At 46.0% G+C, this 21,077-nt stretch overlaps 1 protein-coding gene across 1 annotated transcript in view; it reads left to right on the plus strand.

Annotated features, from left to right (window-relative positions):
* Window positions 1–5,631: 5,631 nt before the first annotated feature.
* Window positions 5,632–21,077, plus strand: part of Ehd3 (EH domain containing 3) — a 29,863-nt gene continuing 14,417 nt past the window's right edge. Inside the window, exons 1-2 of the mRNA XM_026412466.2 lie at window positions 5,632–6,353; window positions 17,088–17,264. Coding sequence (XP_026268251.1) covers window positions 6,127–6,353; window positions 17,088–17,264 — 404 coding nt within the window. The 5' untranslated portion in view covers window positions 5,632–6,126. The remainder of the gene's footprint in view (window positions 6,354–17,087; window positions 17,265–21,077) is intronic.

Here is a 21,077-nt window from a genome sequence, read left to right on the forward strand (position 1 = left end):
GTGAGTCTCAAGGGATAGGTGGGCTCAAGTTTTATTCCAGGTTGCCTCATCCCTTCCTTCTACCCAGGCTTTGATGGTCATAGTGAGAAACGGGTGAAAAGAGGGAAGAGAAGAAAAGTCCCCTGTTTGGTGGTGATATCCCCAAAGAGCTATGGCAAATGCCACAGATCCTACTATTGGCCACTAGATTCAAGTCAGTGAGCCATCCTCAATTAAGATACAAATGAACCAAGAGAAGCTACTCATTAACTTATTAGGCACTGGCTTATTAAGTAGCTTATTAAATATTAAAATTATTAAGTATTAACCTTACTCAATAGCCCACTAAATAGCTTACTAAATAAGATGAAGGCAGCAGCATGTAGTGAACAAAAGTAATAGTGATTTTAATATTAAGAGTCAACAATATATATTGAATACCCTCAGCGGGCCAGGCCCTGTGCTAAGTGCGCTACATACATTGCCTCTTTTAATTTGGAAAAACAAAATTTGTCATCTTACAGAGACCAGGAAGCTGAGGTTTGAGAGTGAAGCTGCTTCCCCGCCAAGTCACAGAGGTGAAGACATGGGGGAACAAGGACTCCATCTACTGTGGGTCGCCTGATTGGAAGCACACACCCGCCCCCCCCACTCCAGCCTGTGCAGTCAGGTGGAAGAGCAGAGGTGCCATGCTGGGTTGGGAGAGGCACCTGGCAGGAACAAGGCTCAGAGGGGGCAAAATGTTGAGTGGGAGAGAAGTGGATTTCCAGGGAACCACATGCCACAGGATATGCTTTTTATAAAATCCCAACACAAACTTCGACAAAATGTTCTTCAGGCTTGCAAATGTATATATATGTGATAACAGAATTTTAAAACAAGACAACAATACACTCTAAATTCAGGGAGGGTTTTCCTCCAGGAATGGAGAATGGGCAGGGAACAGGATAGGAGAGGAACTCATAGATAGATATAAATTGTCACTAATTTTTCTAGTCCTCGGATTGGATGATGGGTTCACCAGTGTTCATTATATCATTTTAGAATTTATTTTTTAAAGAAAAAAAATACAAGAAAAAAAGCCAGGCACATTTTGTCTTAAACCAATAATTATGGGGAAAAAACCCTTGAATTTTGTGCATTTAAGGACCAGATTTGTTTGGGAAATAAAGGATAGGGAGAATAATAAGTGAACAGCCAATTTCCCATTTTCAAATTTTAGGAAAAAAAAACACTGCAACTATAGTCAAATCTGTGGACCCATTTTTAATTCCTTTTACCTTTTTTGTCCCCAAAGGACATTACACTCCTTAATAGCATTTTATATTCCCTTGTTTCTCTTTTAAAAATCTTCCATACATACCTGTGCATCCATGAACAACAGATAGTAAGATGCACATGATTTTCAAATGTAAAGAAATGGCCTTGTGCCGTGTCTAAGAGCCTTCTTCTGACTTTATTCACTTAGGACTGCTTGGCATTGGTAGTTCTAGTTCCCTCAACTTTTTATCTGTATAGTATGTATTTTATTATGTGAATATGTCACAGTTTGTCCACTTGCTCAGTGAGAGACATTTGGTTGTTTATAACATTTTGCTTCTCAGATAATGCTGTCGTCCACATTCTTATGCTTATCTCCCTTTGCACATGTGTGAGAGTTTCTCTAGATAATGCCTTGCAATGGAATTGCAGGACATAGGACGTGTACATCTTCAGCTTCACTAAACAATGCCAAATTCTTTCCCAAAGCAGTTGGGCCAATCTGTGTTTCCACCAGAGTCCAATGAGAGCCACCATTGTTATGCATCCTCACTGACAGTTGGTATGGTCCTGCCTTTTTAGGTTTTTCCATTTTGGTGAGCACAAAGTACTTTTGTGGTTTGGCATTTCTCTAATTATTAATGAGCCCCACCATCTTTTTCTTAATATTTATAGGACATCTGTGTGGCTTCTTTTGTATCTTTTATCAATCTTATTTCTAGTGGATTGTCTACCTTGATGATCAAAGTATAGGTATTTATTATATTTTTTCGGATATGCTTTTGTTAGGTGTGTGTATTGTAAATATCTTTTCACTCTCCTTTGTTATCTATAGTTGAGCAAAAAGTTCTTAATTTTAACATTGCCAAACTTCTGAATGCTTTTCCTTTGCATTTTGTACTTTGGGTATCTTATTTAAGGGTTTCTTCCCAGCCTTGCTGTAATATATGTGTGTTCTCTATTGCAATTTCTGCATCTACCAGTTTCCATGCTTGCTGGCCTTTTTACTGCATCATGTTCTGTTTGTCTACGTCCATACTAAAACCACCCCATCTTAACTTCCGCATCTTTGTAATGATACCCACCAGGGCAAGTTCACTTCCCTGAGTTATTCTATTGCTCTCATTGTTTTCTTCTCCTTCTCTTCCTCCCGCACCTTCCCATCTTTCTTATGATAGCATATATAGGCTATTTGTGAACCATTGTTCTATATACATTTTAGAATCACCTTGTTAATTTCCATAGAAAACACTGTTTGGCTATTGATTTAAATTATACCTATTAATTATTGAATCTATCAATCACAAACAAGACTGACAATATTTGGGGTGATCCTAACTTAATCTTCTTAAAACTCCTAACAATGACTTTGTCTTTGCTTGTATAGTCAGGTAAAATTTTTCTGTATGACTAATTCTAGCCAACACTTTTTCTAAACACCAGTAAATTCCAGAACAGAGTGGCAGATCTAAGAAAACTTTATATGTAGTCCTATCTAATATAGTAATTTTATAAGGTCACCTGAAGAAGCAAGATAGTCATGACAGTAAAAAAGAAGGAATGTACACATTAGGAGAAAAGTGTGTGAAAAATATCAATAATTTATTGACATAAATATAGCAAGCTTATGCCTTAGAAATCAAATATATATATATATATATATATATATATATATATATTGATTTTATGCATATTTGTCTTTTATCCTTTCTTCTTTCTCTATGAGTTTTGTTCTTTCTTTCTTTGTCCATTCTCTTCTATAATACTGATAAAGTAGTCTAAAAAACTAACCTCAAATGTCCAAAAATCAGTATTCTGATATATATCCTAAAATTTAAAGAAATAAAATTCTTTAGGGAGACAACATATAAGAAAACATACATTATTACCTATTCGGAAAATATCCATGTTTATCATGTCTCATAAAATTGTTCCATGATGGAATGTGGCATGTCTCTCCAACTTAGTTAGGACTTCTATAATTTTTTTCCATAAATTTTTATTATCATCCACATATTATGTCTAACACATCTTTTGTTAGATTTATCCCTAGGTTTTTGTTCCTTTGAAAATAGTATCCTTTGTAACATTCTCTATTATAACTCCTTTTTGCTAGTGTTTAGAAACAAGATATTTTTAAAAACAAGATACATTTCTAACTATTCAGAGTTGATGTGTCAGCAGGCTCTGGGTAAATTAGATATTCAGAGCTGGCATTCAGTGGTACACAATAGCAGGGCTGCCTGAACACAATATTGAAACTTTCCCTCATTGGAGTTCCTCACACTCCCTGCTGCCACCCTGAACACATCTGGCACAACACAGGGCTTCTGGCTTTGCTCACCTGGGAAGGCCAGTCTGTTCTGACGGTTCAATTCCCATGCCATGTGAGTTGTTGAATATCTGTAATGTTACCTCCTAGGCTTATATGTTGGGTAGAATATGAATCTGAGTGGCTTCTCGGGGATACAGAGATCAGAAAGAGATGATCAGCTTTGGGATTCAAGGGAGTCAGGAGACCTAAGCTATAATAAGGAAATTCCATTTATCACTTGCCTCTCAAAATCCCCACAGAAGTCCCCACATCTTCAGCACACTCCTCCACCTGTTGTTCGAGCAGGCATTTCAAATGCAACACGCTTCAGCCAGAACCTGTCATCTATCTGCTAAATCTGCTCTCTTCCTAACTTTCCTGATTAGTGGAAGAGCTTCTCCAACTGTTTTGTCCCCTGCAGTAGAAAATTAGGAATCAGCTTAGGCTTTGTTTCATTCTGATTTCCTCTTACTGCTTACCAAGATCTGCCCATTCTATGCCATAAAAAAATCTCTTGAATCTGACCTCTTTCCCATTCCTATTGCTGCTGTCCTCTAGTTGCGATTATTTTCCTGACCTGTCTCTTGGCCTCCAGCCTTTTGCTCCTCTAGTTCCTGTGCTGCTTCCAGTATCATCAATCCCACCTGGTCCATGAGCTCTTTTTTTTTTTTTTTTTTTTTGGTGGGGGGGTACTAGGAATTGAACTCAGCAGTATTAAACCACTAAGCCACATCCCCAGCCCTAATTTTGCATTTTATGTAGAGACAGGGTCTCACTCAGTTGCTTAGTGCCTCACCATTGCTGAGGCTGGTTTTGAATTCACAGTCCTCCTGTCTCAGTATCCCGAGCCGCTGGGATTACAGATGTGCACCACCACTCCCGGCAGTCCAGGAGCTCTTTATCTCCTCTTCTGCTGAAGGGAGGACAGTGGGAACCCTCTGCTTTGTCAGGGAGTAGTGGTTTAGCATCACACAATTTAGGTGGTGATAATATAAAGCAGATGAGACTTTGAGTCGGTTTATTATTGCATTTAAATTCTTTACAAAAAATGCACCCCTTTTTGCCTAACATGGCTGTTGCTCCCACCCACTGTCCTTGGTTAGATGCTAGAGATAATATGCTCTACTGCACAAGAGTTATTATGAAAGTTAGAAGAAGCAATGCTTGCTGTAGATCTTAGCCGAGGGACCTGCACATGGTGAACATTTTGTTAATTTAATGATTATTATTAATAATATTGTTATGGGTTCCCCATTCTTTTCTTGGTTTCTGCCTTGGCATGCACAGCCTCTCTTGCCTGGCCTCACTTACCTCTTCCATCTTCCTGAATCCTACATTCCAGCTATGCCAAACTGTTTACGCTGCCCTGCACACACCAAGTTTTTCCAAATTCCAGGCCTTTGCAAATGCTCTTTACTTGGCTTGGAATGGCTTCCTTTCTTCTTGGTTCAGCATTGAATATCCATCTCTCGATCCTACCTCCTCAAATTATCCACACACAAGTAAGAACTCCCCCCATTGCTTCCATGGCCCTCTGCTCTTCTCTCCTCTGTAAGGTCTGCCTTGATTGCAGTTTCTGGAAGAGAGACTCCATATAGTGTTCACCTTTGTATCCACAGTTGTCAAAATTATGTCTGGCTTAGAATATGGGCTCAATATGCATAGAATTTTGCTTGTTTGCTTGTTTTGTTTTATTGGAAGGAATGAATGGGAACAGTTTTGACTTCACCCCAAACCCAGTAAAAACTTTAATGACAGTTTGGGTATTTTATGCAGCCTAATACTGGACCCTTCTTTCCGTGCCCCAGGAAAAATATTCCCTAATACTAGAGTGCCTGCGTTCTTTGGGAATTAACCTCATGACTAAAGGAACAGGGGATATCAAAGAAGGGAGAGCAAGAGTAGGTCAATGCCATCTTCACAGCAGTCCCTGAGAGGGCGCTGTTCCCAAATCAAACCCCCAGAGGCGGGGACTGAAACGCCAGCGCTTTCCCACGGGACCGGCCAGCATCCTTTCCCAGGCAGTGGCCTCCCGGCCGCAGAGCGCCTGCCCACAGACATGGCGGCGCCCTGCTCGGCTTCGCGTCGCGGGGACCGTGGGTCCGGGCAGGCCGTGCCAGTACTCAGGGACTTCCTCCACGCACCGGCTTCCTGCACCGTTGGCATTTAAACGCGCGCCTGGGGCTGAGGGATGCTGCCACGGATGCGGAGCTGTCCTCCGGCTGTGGCGCGCTGACACCTCCCCCGAGCGGTCTCCACCAGGCAGGAGCAGAACCCAAGCATCCCCTAGCCGAGGGCCGGGCAGAGCAGGCGAGGGCTGGGGGAGATAGGAGACCCCCGCACAGTCCCAGCATCTGGCAGTTCGTCACAAGTCGGGCTCAAGGTTGCAACCCTCTCCCGCAGCCCAGATCATTTTCCGGGGCTGCCGGATGAAGCGGGGGCTGGGCTGGGTCCCAGTCCCCCGGGCCATGGTGCGGCTGAGCCCCGCGCTCCGGTGAGGCGGCGGCGCGGCTCGAGCCCGGCGGGGCGCCTTCCCCAGGAGCCTTCCCCGCGGAGCCTTCCAGGGGGCCGCGATGTTCAGCTGGCTGGGTACCGACGACCGCCGGAGGAAGGACCCCGAGGTCTTCCAGACGGTCAGCGAGGGGCTCAAGAAACTCTACAAGAGCAAGCTGCTGCCGCTGGAAGAGTATTACCGCTTCCACGAGTTCCACTCGCCTGCCCTGGAGGATGCCGATTTTGACAACAAGCCCATGGTCCTGCTGGTGGGCCAGTACTCCACGGGGAAGACCACCTTCATCAGGTGAGCAGCCCCAGGGCCTGGCAGCCCATCCCGTGTCCCTGCGCTGAGTCCTCAGGTCTCTGGCCTGGGGATAAACTGGAAGTCTTCACTTAAGGGCTCTGACTAAAGCCTTGTGTGTGGTCTCAAAGGCGACCCCCACAATTTCCCTACTGGTCCCCCCTCTGCTTACTACACAGGGCTTCTCGACTGTCCTTAGCCCTTGGTTCAGGTGGTGGATTTTAAGTGTTCAAGTTTAGGACCATCCCAGTTCTCCCCATTTTCTCAATGATGAAACCAAGGCCTAGGAAGAAAAAAATGGCAGAGCGCTTGGTCTCACTTTTTAGGGACCTATCCTTCAGGGCCAGGATCACTTTCCTTGCCTTTTAAATGGCTCAGCACTCACTTGGAGGCCTTATGGCTGCAGCGAGGAGTTCTGATGACCGCAGGCCTGGAAATGAAGGTGGTGCCAGGTAGTGCTACTTGTCCTGTTATTTTCTTTCTCTGGGGTAGTGCTCTTAGGTATATCTCTTGGTGACAAAACAGATGCAGAGTTGAGAAGCGGGATGCTTTTAATCTCTTTTCTTCTTTGACCTTAATGGCTCAATAATGATTTTAAAGACTTTTGGAAGTGGTAGGGATACTACAGCATCTCATCCGGTCCCCTGACTTTGCAAGTAAGATAACTGAGGCAATAGAGAAATTAAATGAATTGTCCAAAGTCATTTAATGGGCGGCCGCAAACCTGGGATACAAATCTTGAGGAGATGGTTGGCTAAATGCCTATAACTTTGAGGGTGAGTCATCCATTCCCTTGAATGACAGAATCCTTGGGCTGGAAGTTTGTCCAGTCTGCATTGATAGAGGTCTGTATGTTGTCGACCAGAGTAATGAGCATCCTTCCTGTCTTCAGAGAACAAGCTCTGCTTCAGTGGTAAATGCAGCCTATAAAGTCAGGCTGCTTTTCCTGGCCTCATTTGAAGACATGCCAAACTGTTGAGGAGTTAAGAGTCAGTGTGGGGATGGGGTTTGGTTGGTACCCCTCCCAGGTCAAGCGTACTTATCTTCTGCAGAGGGTTTGAAGCAGGAGTCCTCTCATTTCCATTCATTGGCTATTTGAGTATCTGAAGAAAGCAAAGCCTTGCTTGTTTGGTGATGAAAGCAGAAAAACTGACAGTCTAGTTACTAATTTTCTAGGTACTAATTTTCTCTAATGCTTAGCTTATACTAGGCTTATAACACACCTCCTGAGAGCAGGATGTGCACCAAGCTAGCATGTCATGTCTGAACAGAACACCAGATCAAGTTTGTTTTTAAGCCGTGGACAGCCTTGAGCTCAGGAGCTTTGAGAGTTCAAATGATTTCTGAATCATTTGGGGTCTAGGGCTGATGTTTTGTTGACTCTTACATATGTTATATTGTTAGAACTTCAGGATCCCTGAGAGATTAATCCAATCATTGCTTCTTAACTTTTTAAAAGGTCAGAACTTCCTTTGAAAATCTAATAAAAGCTGTGGGCCTACTCTTTAGAAAAATGCACATGTATCCTAAATTTACATTTAATGCTGGGGGTCTAAGAGCCACCCTTGGACCTTAAGGTAAGAACCCTGATCCATTCCCAGTCCCTCATTTTATTAAAATCGCTGCCGAGGCACTGCAGAGATACTTGGATTGTGCACAAGGTTTCCTTTGTGATTTCTGCCCACCTGTCCTGGACTCACCTCACAGGAAGCACAGGCCATTTGCAGGCTGCTCCTGTGCGGCACAGCCTTCCCTGGCTCTCTGGACATTATTGGAACTTCTCCGCCCAAGGCACAAGTTCTTACAAGGCAGAATCAGTGTCTTAGCCTCTCCCAGGTCTCAGCTACAGGAGATGTGCAGTACTTGTTTTGAATAGGAGGGAAGATGAAGAAGGTGAGAGTCCCTAGGGTCTCTGAGTAGCAGACAGGTTTAAGTGCTTTTGTCTGAGAGGCCCTCTTGGCTTTGTCTGAGTCATCGCTGGCTGTTATGGGTCTGAGAAAGTGACAGAGTGCATTGCCCCAGATTATTCCTTATCTGAGGGAGACAGAAGACAGGGAGAGGCAGACCTCTTTTCTTTTTTATCCTCCAAAGTCCAAGAGTTCCCCTCCCAACTCAGACCAGTAACTGAATTTAGCCCATTCATCAAAAGCTGTTTCCCCTTAAGGGAGAGTCAACCAACAGACTAGGCCATTTGTAGCCCAAGGAGCCCTCTTGAACCAAATTATGTATTTTTCTTTCTTCTCATTAAATCCAGCAGTTTATTTCTAATGGAAAAATGCAGACATGAATAAATTTGAAGAAATAAAATCATCCCTAATCCCATAACTCGGGGGAAAACATTTTAAATAACATGCATATTTTTCTTTCTAGTATTTTTAACTATTTTATACCACAGTTGAGATTATGCCATATATATACAAATATATTATATATAATATATTTATATATAATTATATATGTACAAATATATATATATATATATATATATATATATATATATATATATATATATATAATTTTGTAGGCTGGAATTTTTTTTTACTTATAAGCATTCCCATGAAATTATTATTCTTAACAGCTATATAATATTTTACTTCACATGGATGCAATCATTCTCCTAACCAGCTACTTCTTTGGAATGTTTCAGGTTTCTTCTCATTTGTTTGTCATTGTAGGATCACCCTGAAGGTCCCTGCTCATAACATTTTCCCACATATTGGGCTCTTTCCCCACAGATTCCCAGAATACAACTATCAGGCCAAAGGTTACACAGCATTTTTTTCATTTTTTAATATCTTTATTTTTTTTTTTTTGTATTGAGTCCTATTTCACAGTTGTTTTCCAAAAGGGCAAGTGGGCACATTACCCCTTCCCCACAGTGAGCAAAGGTCCCCGGGGTGGGCAAGCCCACCCCTGCCTGGCTCTCTGCACTTCTTGCCTTGATTCTCCTCTCTGGCTCAGGCCTGAACCTGCAAGGGACCTTTCCCTCCAAAACAAAGGCTTGCCTCCTCATTCCCCCAGTGCTTGGCTCTTTGCCTCCAGACTGTGCATCTACTTTCAGTTCTATGTGCCTGCCACGGGGCCTATTCCTTGTCTCAGGAAGAACACACAGAAAGGACATTCTTCTAATAACTAATTAATGCTCTATGATCTTTGCCTGAAATAACTTCCCTGGCCTGAGGCCCAGCAACCCAGAGTAATAAAATAAACAATAAACGGGGCAGGCGGCCGCTCTCTCCAACACAGCCTGCCTCTTTGGAGTACAGTAGCTCTGTGTCCCCCCAGCCCTGGCAACCTTTTCTCCTGCCTCTGCTATTTTTCTCTCTTTGCAGCCTCAAACTCCTCTTCCTCTGGGCCAGTTGGCCCCCTGGCCACCCCTCTTGCTGCCCACTTTCTGTGGCTCCTCTGTTTGTGGGTAGTGAAGGTGATCAGAGGAAGGCCGGTGTGCTCCTGTGGGTTGTAAGGGAGGCCCTCTGGACTGCAGTTGGGCTGAAGTAGAGGACCCTGGGGACTGGGGAGGGGCTTGAGATGGCAGAGCCAATCTGCCTGAGCCCCTGCAGGAAGGTCTGGGCTGGTCTCCAGGCTGGCATGGCCCTTCTTTAGTGTGACTTGGCCTCTGAGGCCTGAGCACAAGGCAGGCCAGCTGAGGCAAGGCCTAGTCAGCTGGCCAGTTCCACCTTCTGCACTTCTGGGACTCTGCATCCTTCCCCAAAGGTGTCTACCTCCATTTGCCCAAAGCTGTTCCATCTCGTATCGCCCACCCCAGGCCTCACTCTGGGATTTACAGCATTACTACCTGGAAAGATGACTCTCTGGGAAGCCAAAGGGTTAGAGAAAGGAGGCCGCCATCCTAGGGAGACCCACTGACTTCTGCAGAGCCTGTCCTACCAGCCGTGGTCCCTGTGCTGCTCAGCCCCCTCCCACCCTCTGAGATCAGGGGATGCCCTTTTATTGCTAGGGATCCCATCTGCTGGTGCCAAAGCAGGACCACGTGAAAATTAACCTGCTTCTTCCAAGGTCTGACTGTTATTCGAGGAAGCAGAAGACCCTAGGCCAGAGAAACTGTATCTGTCTGCCTCAGGTCCAGCTTAGGATCTGCCTTGAAAGTCAGGTGTTTGGAAACCATTGCAAAAGGCATATACTGGAAGAAAGATACCTCTGGAGAAGGTCTGCATCCCGTTCCCGTTGAACCTGGACTAGGTCAGCAGAACCCAGGCTCCATCACTTCCTAGCCAAGAGACCAAATTAGGAAGACTACCAAAGGCCAGGCCTCCCAGCCTTTCCGACCCAGCCCTCAGTTTCTTTATCTATTCAATGTGTGTAGACCATCTCAAAGGGTCACTATCAGGTTTAGAAGAGAACAGACCCAAGTTAGTACCTTGAGTTTCAGGCACTATACTTGGGGCTTGATCATTCCCTTCCTCTTTGTACCTTGATTTGCTACCAGGAGATTTAGAGGCAGACCCTCAGGAGGGGGAGGCAGCCTCTCTTTGGCACCACCACAGTCAAGATGGAGAGAGACCCTGCCTCTCCACACCTCTGACGCTTGAAGGAGGAGCATGGTGCCAGGCTGTGTGGACAGACAGTAGTGCCCTAGGCAGGCTGGCCTGTTGCAAAGTGAGGCCAGGCAAGGGGAGCTAGATAGTTAGCCACTAACTTCTCCTTCATGCTGGAATAGCTTCTTCCCATGGATAAGGGTACTGTGTCCCAGAGACTATGGCAGGTGCTATAGGGAACACTGAGCCAACTCATCCCATCTTGTCCAAGAGTCTCCCACCTCACTTTGTGTCTGTGGGCCACATTACAGTCTCCCTAAAGCCCTGTGAGGTTGATGAGGCAAATACTGTTACCCTGACCTCATATTAAAGCTGACGAACCTATGTCTTAGGGACCCAAAGTTACTGATATATAACATGAATACCTATGATATAGGCAGAGAGTGACATGCACTTTTAGAGTGTACCTAAAAAATATGCAAAGTAAGAACTGTGAGACTCTCAGGGAAGAATGAACACATCAGGCTTAGGTGAGGGGGTAATGAATCAGTTGAAGCTGCACGGGGAGGCATTAGAACTGGGTTTGGACACTGGGTAGGAATGTGCTGAGCACCCACTGGCAACATGGAGGGCTTCATTTTCTCTAATTATTGTCTCCGCCAATGTGGGCCAATGTCAGCAGTAGCATTTGCTTTTCCTGAACCCTTGTATATTACCTCAAAAACTTTCACTTTCTGAGTTTGTTAGAAACCAAGTATTTTCTCCATTTTAAAAAACAGGGAGACCAGTATTGTTGGGCTTTTGGGCCGTTGTCCACAGTTATGTTGGTGATGGAAGTATCCTCCCTAGAGGGTGTATTCTTTCTTCATCTGAGCTGGGGCACCTGTCTCAGCCCAAAGCCTCCAGAAGCAGATCCCCAACCTCTGTTTCTCTCCCCTGCACTTGGTTCCAGCAGCAACCCAAAGTCTGGGCTCCCCTATTACAGAAATGGGTAGTTAGAAACAGCTAGGTTAAGATCCTTGGCTCCACACCTTACCCTGGGTACTTAGGTCACAGTAAAATAGGCCACATACTAAGATCGCCATCTAAGCAGTGCATAAAAAATGAAAACAATGTGGAGCTGGGCGTGGTAGTGCACACCCCAGCAGCTCAGAAGGCTGAGGCAGGAAGATCAAGAGTTCAAAGCCAGCCTCAGCAAAAGCGAGGTGCTAAGCAACTCAGTGAGACCCTGTCTCTGAATAAAATACAAAATAGGGCTTGGGGATGTGGCTTATGGTTGAGTGTCCTGAGTACCCTACTCCAACAAAAAAAAAAAAAAAAAAAAAAAAAGAAAGAAAGAAAAAGAAAAAGAAAAGAAAAAAAGAAATGTAGAGAAAAGTAATCTCATGAGAAAAATCAGAATTGCGTTGGCCTTTCCCACACCTATTTTATGATTTAGCATTTATTTATTTTGCATTAGATGGCAAGGGAAAAGGGCCCACGCTTATCTTTTTAGCTCTTAAGACCTCTAAATATGTTAACTTGGCTCTGAACTTGGGTACTTCATACCTCAAGTACTCAATGGTAAAACTGAGATGATGCTACCTTGCCACAGAGCCCACGGGGCTGATTAGTAGAGTAATACAGTGCTGGCGGCACAGGGGAAGCTTAGCCCAATCTGTTCCTCCTTATCCTGTGTGTCCCCATCTCAGCTGATCCCACCCAGGCTTGAATTAACTTTTCTTTTTTTACACTGCTGTGGGAATGTTTTCACCCGGGAACAGAGGCCATCTGTCTTGCCTCCCATAAAGAGGCAGTGCATGAGATTCCTCAATAGATTTTCCTTTCTGGACACAGTGGTAGCTTTGTTAGAGGGGCACTGGATGCCTCAAGCCATACCCAAATGTCTCTGAGAATTTACCCAGCCCCAGGCTCTCTGCATGACCTGACTGTGCCCCGTGGACTTGCTGTTGGCCTCCTTAGACTCTGTGCTTCCCCAGGTCCACAGCGGTCAGCAAGTTTGGGGTCATGTGAGCTCCGCACGACAGCAGATCCTACCCAAGGCCCTTTTTTTGTGGCCATCTCAGGTAGCACTCTGTGACTTCCCAGGAAGCCATCCTGTTAAACCAGGCAGCGTAGCCCTTTGTCTGCTGGGTACATCCTACCTCTCAGGGAGGAATTTGAGAAGCCTGTGTAAGAAGGATCCCTCTTCACTGTTGATTGGCCCTGTTCATTTCAGACATTTTGGAAGCTGCCTCAGAATGGTTCTTCCCACCCCTCTCTATTTCGGCTGTTCCTGCAGCCTTTTTGACTCCCTCCCACCCCGACAACCCATTCTTGCAGCAAGAAACTTCTCAAACAAGCACATTCCCAAATCACAGAGTGGTGCTCCTGGATAATCTGGCCCTACCGTGAGCCCGTGGACCTGTGTCCTGCTTTGGTCACCTAATAGAAACTGCTTTTGCATGTCTCTGGAGCTAAGCTGCATACCCAAGGGCTGATGTTTATGGATATGAGCACACACCCAGGGTTGTAGCCCCCAAGCCCCACCTTTCCCCCAAGTCCTCACCCTGAACCACCTGTCACCAAACCATATATATTTTTTTTGTGGCCTTTTATGTCCCATTCCTTGATCTGGTTCCAGATTGAGCGCTGTCCTTTTAGCCTGCCCCTAGAAGTGACCGTATGTCCTGTCCAAAGGGTTGCCTAGGGCAGGAAAGAAAACAGTAGGTATAGTCACTATGAGCATGAATTCTCAAACCCACGTGCCAGGTTCAAATCCTAGGCCTGCCGTGACTGATGCATAACCTGGGGCAAATTGTTTAACTCTTATCTCTTCCTCCTTAAAATGGGGATAATCCAGGTGTCAGGTACTGGTTAAATGCTTAATCTCAGAACCCCCTATGAGGTGGAATTTTTTATTAGGCCCATTTAATGAGGAGGATCCTAGTGCTCACATCAGAGTCAACATGAAGATGAAGTGAAATAATCCACAGAGCATCTGGAACAGTGCCTTGCACCTCGAAGGGGTAAAGTCTGAACCATTATCTCCCTATTTCAAGAGGGAGGTACTGAGGTTCACGGGGTTAAGTACCTTCTGGAGGCTGCAGAATCCCAATGGCTGGCCCCAAGCCACTGAGATTCCCAGCCTCTCCCTCGAGGCCTGGTGAAGGCACACAAGAAAGCAGGAAGCACCGTGCACGTGGGTAACTGTGTGCTTATTCTCATCCCAGGCTGGTGCCAGCTCCAACCTGACCCTCTGACCAGAGGAAATCCTGCCTTCACACCCTGATTGTTGGGCTGGAATTCTGGAGGAATGAGGGGCTCCCCACCCAGTACCCAGGGTGCAGCCTCCCAGGCAGCAGGGCTGGAGGCTCTGAGTAGATCAACAACTTCCTTGCAGCTGCCACGGCTCTTCCCCAGGCTCCTTGGGGAGGCAGTGCATAGCAACCCAGTTTACACTGCTATGGAACCACGGGGTCAAGTGCAGCTCCAATTGCCTTTCACTTTTCCAAGGCACAAGTAGTATGTTGAGAATCCAGAGGACAGCCAGCATGCCTCCCTGGCTCCACCCGACCTTGGGGAGGCACAGGATGGCAGAGAGCTGCAGCTTGGGTCCCTGGAGACTTGGCCTCTGTCCTTAGCTCTGCCATGCCTGCCTGAGGGCCTTGGTCAGCTCTCTCAGCAATTATTTCCCCAGGAGTAGAAGACAGTTGAAGAATGAAGGATTTGGTGTCAGACTGATAGGGGTTTGGGTTCCAGCTCTGTGACTGGCTGTTTAACTTTGCAAAACCATGTAAGATCCTTCTTGGTTTCCTCAGTACCTATGTATAGGACAGAAGGAAGTCATATTGTGAAAGTATTCAGAATAAGAAGACCTGGTGTGCAGAAATGCTATTGGATATCAGCGTGTAGTCTCAGGACAATGAAAGGGTGGATGGGGAGCAAATTAGAAATCCTGGCTGCATGGTGGAGCCATCTGGGGAACTTCTAAAAGGTAGCAATTGCTAGGACCCTGCCCCTGACTGAACAGGTTAGAAGCTCTGGGTCAGCCCAGTACCATCACCTAATGCTTCATAGAGCTCTTGAATTGCAGCCAGGGCCAAGGACCACAGAGCAGGAGACCTCCCCAGTTCTCTTCTCAACCAAATAGTCTCCAACTTGACATCTCTTCTGAGGACTCCCTGAGCATGAATGCCGACCCCAGGCCTCAGGTTATAAAGAGGTTCCCAGGGCTCCTAAGGGCTCACCCCATGGATGTGGGTTTCTTGGGTGCTGTCCTTTAGATCCTGTCCATCAGCACCTTGGAAGATGCTCCTGGGACTCTACTGCAGCCACTCCCACTCCAAGGCAGTTCCAGGCTTCTTCCTTCAGTGCAGCCTCCTGCTGTCTGTGCTCAAAGCTTTCCTGGGCTCCCAAAGGGCTCCCTTGTCCTTAGAGGCAGTTTTCTTGGTTTCCTGGCTCACAGTGCCATTGCTCTTGGTCTCTAGAAGGAGGCTGCAGAGAGAGGCAGGTGGCCTCGGGTTCTCACTGCCTGGGCCCAGCTAACTCAGGGCACAGTAGAAGCTCAGGGGCAGGCAGCTCACCACCTCTCTCCCCTTTCCAGAGGGGCTTGGGTAGCACAGACTTTTTGAACAGGAGAAACCCTGGAGATCACATGGCCCAGTCTCCTAATGCACAGGTAGCAATGTCCAGAGAGGAGAGGGACCTGCCTGAGGAATGGTGAGCCAGTGGGATGAGCTCTTTGGTATTTCCCACCACCTCCTGGCTCACATTCAGGTTCAGGAAGGGGATATGTTACAAATTCATCCCATAACAAATACTCTCCTTCTCCTCTATGTGTTACAAATTCATCCCATAACAAATCCTCTACCACCATTTTCTTCCATCTAGGCAATGGAAAGTGTTAAAAGGTAGTAAAATTTTCACTAAAAACAACTTGTGATATCTATATAATGGAATTCTACATTGTTACCAAGAGGAATAAAGTAGGTCTTGGCTACTCTCTGCCAAACACATTAAGCATGAAAAGAAATATATACATGGATATTATCTGCAAAATCATTGCAGGCCCTTAGTTCCCACCCTTGCTCATATCCTTTGTGGTTACAAATTGCATTTGTTGGGGGGAGGGCTTGTGGGGGGATGTCATGTACAATCAAAAAGCATCGGTAGATAAAAGATAAGGTTTGACACCTCTCTCAGTGGAGCAGATAAAAAATAAAAGCATTTTAAAACAAAGCACAGGGGCTGGGGTTGTAGCTTAGCAGTAGAGTGCTTGCTTAGCACATGTGAGGCACTGGGTTCCATCCTCAGCACCATGTAAAAATAAAATAAAAGATATATTTTAAAAGATGGGATGCTGCTGGGGATGTGACTGAATGGGTGAACACCCCTAGGTTCAATCCTTGGTTTAAAAAAAAAAAACCTACACACACAATTAAAATCTCCATCAGGGAATCCCAACATGGTCTATAATATTGAAAATCAAACTTCTTGATGCCCAAGGGCAAAAAGAATCTGTGTTGTGCCAGGTACCGTGCATGGCATTTTGAATATAGTTTCGTGCTTGAAAGTTCGAGTTAAATGCATGTGGCAAGAAAGACAAAGAGAAGGAAAGATGTGCAGTCTGTTCTGTGTTTAAAAAATTCAGTCCTCTCTGTGTCTGTTTCTGTGCATAACACGTGTGCACATGAGACAGTTCTAGAAGGATATAGAATGCAAAGTCTAGAGAGTGGGACCAGAAGTCTAGGTTGGGGATGTAGATTTGCTTTTCATAGTTGACCCTTCACACTGTTTTTATTTCACATTATATACAAGCTAATTTTATATTGAATAACTATCCAGACATAAGAATAATAACCTATGAAAAGCCAGCATTGTCTATGACTGGTCTGATTCTTACTACGCCTTTGTGTAGAAATGTCAGCAGGTTACCTACCTTTCAGCTGGGAAGTCTACACTACTCTAGGTAGGATTCAGTTTCAATGCAGTCTTTATTCCTGAGTTCAAACCTGGCTTTCCTTCACCTTCCCCCCCCCCCCCCCCCGCCTACTAATTCAAGGAGGGAAAAGGACCAAGAAGTACAGGATATCTGAAGTTAAGCTGTATTCCACCTCCTCTGCAAAGTCCTTGGGATTCGTGAAATCTCATTGCTCTGGATCCCGCCCTACTGTGACTTGCATATTGTCAGCCCTGTGGTAGATACACGGTGGTGATCTGCAAGCAGAATCCCTGCGTCATGACTGCTCCTTTTTGCCAGGTACCTGCTGGAACAGGATTTTCCAGGCATGAGGATTGGACCCGAGCCAACCACTGACTCCTTCATTGCGGTGATGCAAGGAGACACGGAGGGGATCATCCCTGGGAACGCCCTGGTAGTGGATCCTAAGAAACCCTTCAGGAAACTCAACGTCTTTGGCAACGCCTTCTTGAACAGGTGAGTGCGGAGGGGAACCCACACCTTGGGGTGTTTTCCTTGCCACCTCTTGGAATATGGGAGGTGAATGGACAGGCGGCACAGTCTTGGGAGGCCCACTGCTTTTTCCATACCAGAATCTCTTGATCATCCCAACCTTCCTAGAACTGTAACGGAGACAGTCGCCATCGCACATGTGGGAACTGCAAATGCTGGACTGATACCTTCTGATGGGGGGAGCTGGTGAGGGTATAATGATTTAGATCACATTCCCAACTAACCTGCCTCGACCTCCAATAAAAAAGGAGGGTACTGTGTATTTCTTGGCATTTGCCTATATCATGGCTGCCATTTGCACCCAGTTGAAAGGGTCTCTTTTCTGTTTCTGGAGGTTGCTTTACTTGGAGGAAGGACCTGAACTTAGGGGGAGGCTTGGATTTGAACACACACTCTCCTACTACTACCTGGGACAAGTTCAGCCTGTAGACACCAAGGTCATCATGAGGATTAAAGTGGAGAAAGCTCTGAGGAGTGCTTGACAAGACAATCTGGGCATTCTGGTCACTATCCTGCTTAACTAGAGTGCAGGCCCACCCCCCATCACATTAGTTAGACTTACAAGTCCCGTTTTACACATGCATTGCACTTAATTTTAAAATGACCCTTTCTAATTGGAGGGGTATAAAGGCTTTGACTTCAGATAGATGTGGGTTCAATTCCTGCCTTTTACTGTGGATCTTGAACAGGCCACCAAATTCCTTTGTATCTGACTTTCCCATCTGTAAAGGAGATAGTAGTAATATCTTTTTTCAAGGAGTTAAAGGAGAGAGAAGTGAAATAATGAACAGAAAACATTTTGTATCCCGCACACAGGAGCCACCAAAACTGTTGTAGTAGTAGTATTATCATTTTGTGGGGAAGGGGTGTTACCTGGGATTGAACTCAGGGGCACCCAACCACTGAGCTACATCCCCAGCTCTATTTTGTATTTTATTTAGGGACAGTATCTCACTGAGTTGCTCAGCACCTCATTTTTGCTGAGGCTGGCTTTCAACTCTTGATCCTCCTGCCTCAGCCTCCTAAACTGCTGGGATTACAGGCATGCACCACCACACCTGGAATTACCATGTATTTTTAAAATTTGATTCCTCAATTATTCACTGAGGGAAATGGGCAGCCGCAGTTGTAGAAGTTGAGACTCATTGGCCAAAGAATTTTCAACATCTCTTGTGTGAGATTTTCTATAAGACAGTTTCTGGCCTTTCGTATAGTGACGTGGAGTCAATGGAGACAGGGATGGGCAGGGGATCCTGTGGGTAATGTGGCATTGCAGGCTGGCAGGTGTGCTCCCAAAGCAGGGATGTAGAGGGACGGTCGTGTTGAGAAACGGAGGGGATTGGCCTGGCAGAGAGCATGGCACAGGAGGCTGGCTGTGTTTACATAGGGCAGGAAGCTTGGGCCAGTGTAATATTGGGACACTAGTGGGATTCAGGTGAGTTGGGACAGGTGTCCTGGAGTTCAAGAGTGTCTCTGATTCTGGAGCTGGGTGAGGAGGTTCTGGTCCAGGGTAGAGGGGAGGGTGAACACCCAGGATGCTGAGACACAGAAATGGGTGGAGGCAGGGCGAGCCTGATGGAGAGGAACGTGGCAGCAGTGGTGAACCGAGGTGGGGACATCTGGGAAGGGCTTGAGGAATTTGAGTTTGCAGTGATTGACTCTGAGTGAGCTGAGGGCATCATCCATCTGAAGGCTAGAGCCCAGGCCAGAGGGGAGTAAAGCCCGGGCATGTAAGAGGCAGCTGGGATCATGGGAAGGATGAGTGTAGGGTTAGTGGATAACCCCCTTCTGAGCAATTGTGCTCATAACGATGATAACATATGGTGTAATATGATAGAGCATAGAGTCTATTATGGGTGCCAGATGTTGGGTGCCCTCTGAGAGCAAAGGGCTCTTTGTGTCATTAATCAAACCAGCTGGTGTCACCAACCCTGTTGTTTTAGTCTGCTTTTTTGACGCTGTGACTAAAAGACCCAACCAACACAACTACAGAGGAGGAAAAGTTTATTTGAGGGCTCACAGTTTCAGAGGTCTCAATCCGCAGACAGCAGGCTCTATTCCTTGGGGCTCGAGGTGAAGCAGAACATCATGGCAGAAGAGCGTAGTGGAGGGAAGCAGCTCATGTGATGATCGGGAAGCACAGAGAGAGACTCCATTTGCCAGATACAAATACACACCCCAAAGCCACACCCCCCAATGCCCACACCCTACCTGCCTTCATTTACCACTCAATCTCATCAGGTAATTAATTCACTGATTGGGTTAAGGCTCTTGCAACCCAATCCTTTCTTTTCTGAACCCTCTCACATTGTCTCACATGTGAGCTTTTGAGCGACATCTCACATCCAAACCACAACACCTGTGGTTAGACATATGGAAACCGGGAGGTTGGGTGGGGGCGAAGACATTTAACTTCTTTCAGTCTTACTGTCTGCATCTATAAAAGGATAGAATGCATAGTGCAAATTCCCTGTGCTTCTATCTCTTCCTGCAAATGTTGTATAAAGAAAATCCAAGAGAAAAACAAAAACCACTATAGAGTAGTTCCTATGATTGTTGACATTTAGGTAGTAGAACAGACAGGGGAGAAGGATGGGGGAGAGAGATACCTTTATATTTCATTGTATGCCTTGCTAAAAAAAATTTTGACCATAAAAGTATAATTTAAAATATTATTAAAAACCATTTAGAGAGAATATATGTGAAGGTTCATGAAAAGAATAGCCTGATCTTCTAGGGGAACACTGTTAAGGGATGTGGAATTTCTCTTTAAATCTGGGGTTTCCTTGATTAGACTGTTGAGCCTCAGGAAACAGAGTCAGGCAGATCCCGCTTGGCCAAAGAGGCTGGGCACCGCCTGCAAGAAGGCACACGAGCAAGGTGGCCATACAGAGGGCTGCACCCTGTCTCCCTCCTGGATACTTTCATGCAGGATGAAATTCAGGGTTTATTTCAACAGATACCAGGCCCCGCTCTAGGAGCCAGGAGTCCACTCTGCCGGACACGGTGGGCCTGGGCAGGCAGATGCAGCGGATCAGGTGTGCAGAGGGCCAGGGGTCACACGGGCAGGGGGTAATCCAGTTGAGGGGCCTTTGAGGGAAAGTTAGCATTTGGCCTGAGCATTAACAAGACAGATAAAATGACACTGAAAGGGGAAAAGAAAGGACATTCCAGGCAGGGGAAGCTAAAGAGAGAAGAAACTACAAGCAGGAAGGAATGAAAGGCCCGGCTCCGTGATTGCATGCTAGATGGCTTTATAAGTTCTGGGATTTTCTCCAGGAGCACTCACCACTGAGGTGGTGGCTGACCAGGCTGACACAGGATCTCAGCCGCTGAAAGGACATCTTCATTTGTTGAAAGGACAGCAGGGAACAGGGAAGCCTTCTTCCATTTGCTGCCAGCTTCACTGCGTCCTGCACCAAGTGCTGCGCCGGAGACTTCTAGTTGCTTCTCCGAGCTGCTTCATGCCAGAGGCTCCCCTGCCCCTCCAGAGTAAGGCCCAACTGTTGCCCTAGAGCAATGCTTGGCAGTTGAGTCGAATTTTAGCTGCCCAGATCAATGTTCCTGGGTGTTGTGACCCATCCTTCCAGGCTAGTCCCAGTGCCTCCCCTAGAGAAGCCTCCCTATTGGCCAGGCAGCGTTTGACACAAACCGGAGGTGAACAGACAAGAGAACTGGGGCCCAGCCTCTAGATCAGCTGTCACCCACACCCTGTACTGGCAGGCCCACGCTGGGGAATTGAAACCCCTGGGCACACAGCTGTGGTTCCTGTCGGGG

This window comes from Urocitellus parryii, chromosome 12 (genome assembly GCF_045843805.1).
Source record: "Urocitellus parryii isolate mUroPar1 chromosome 12, mUroPar1.hap1, whole genome shotgun sequence".
Classification (NCBI taxonomy): Eukaryota; Metazoa; Chordata; class Mammalia; order Rodentia; family Sciuridae; genus Urocitellus; species Urocitellus parryii.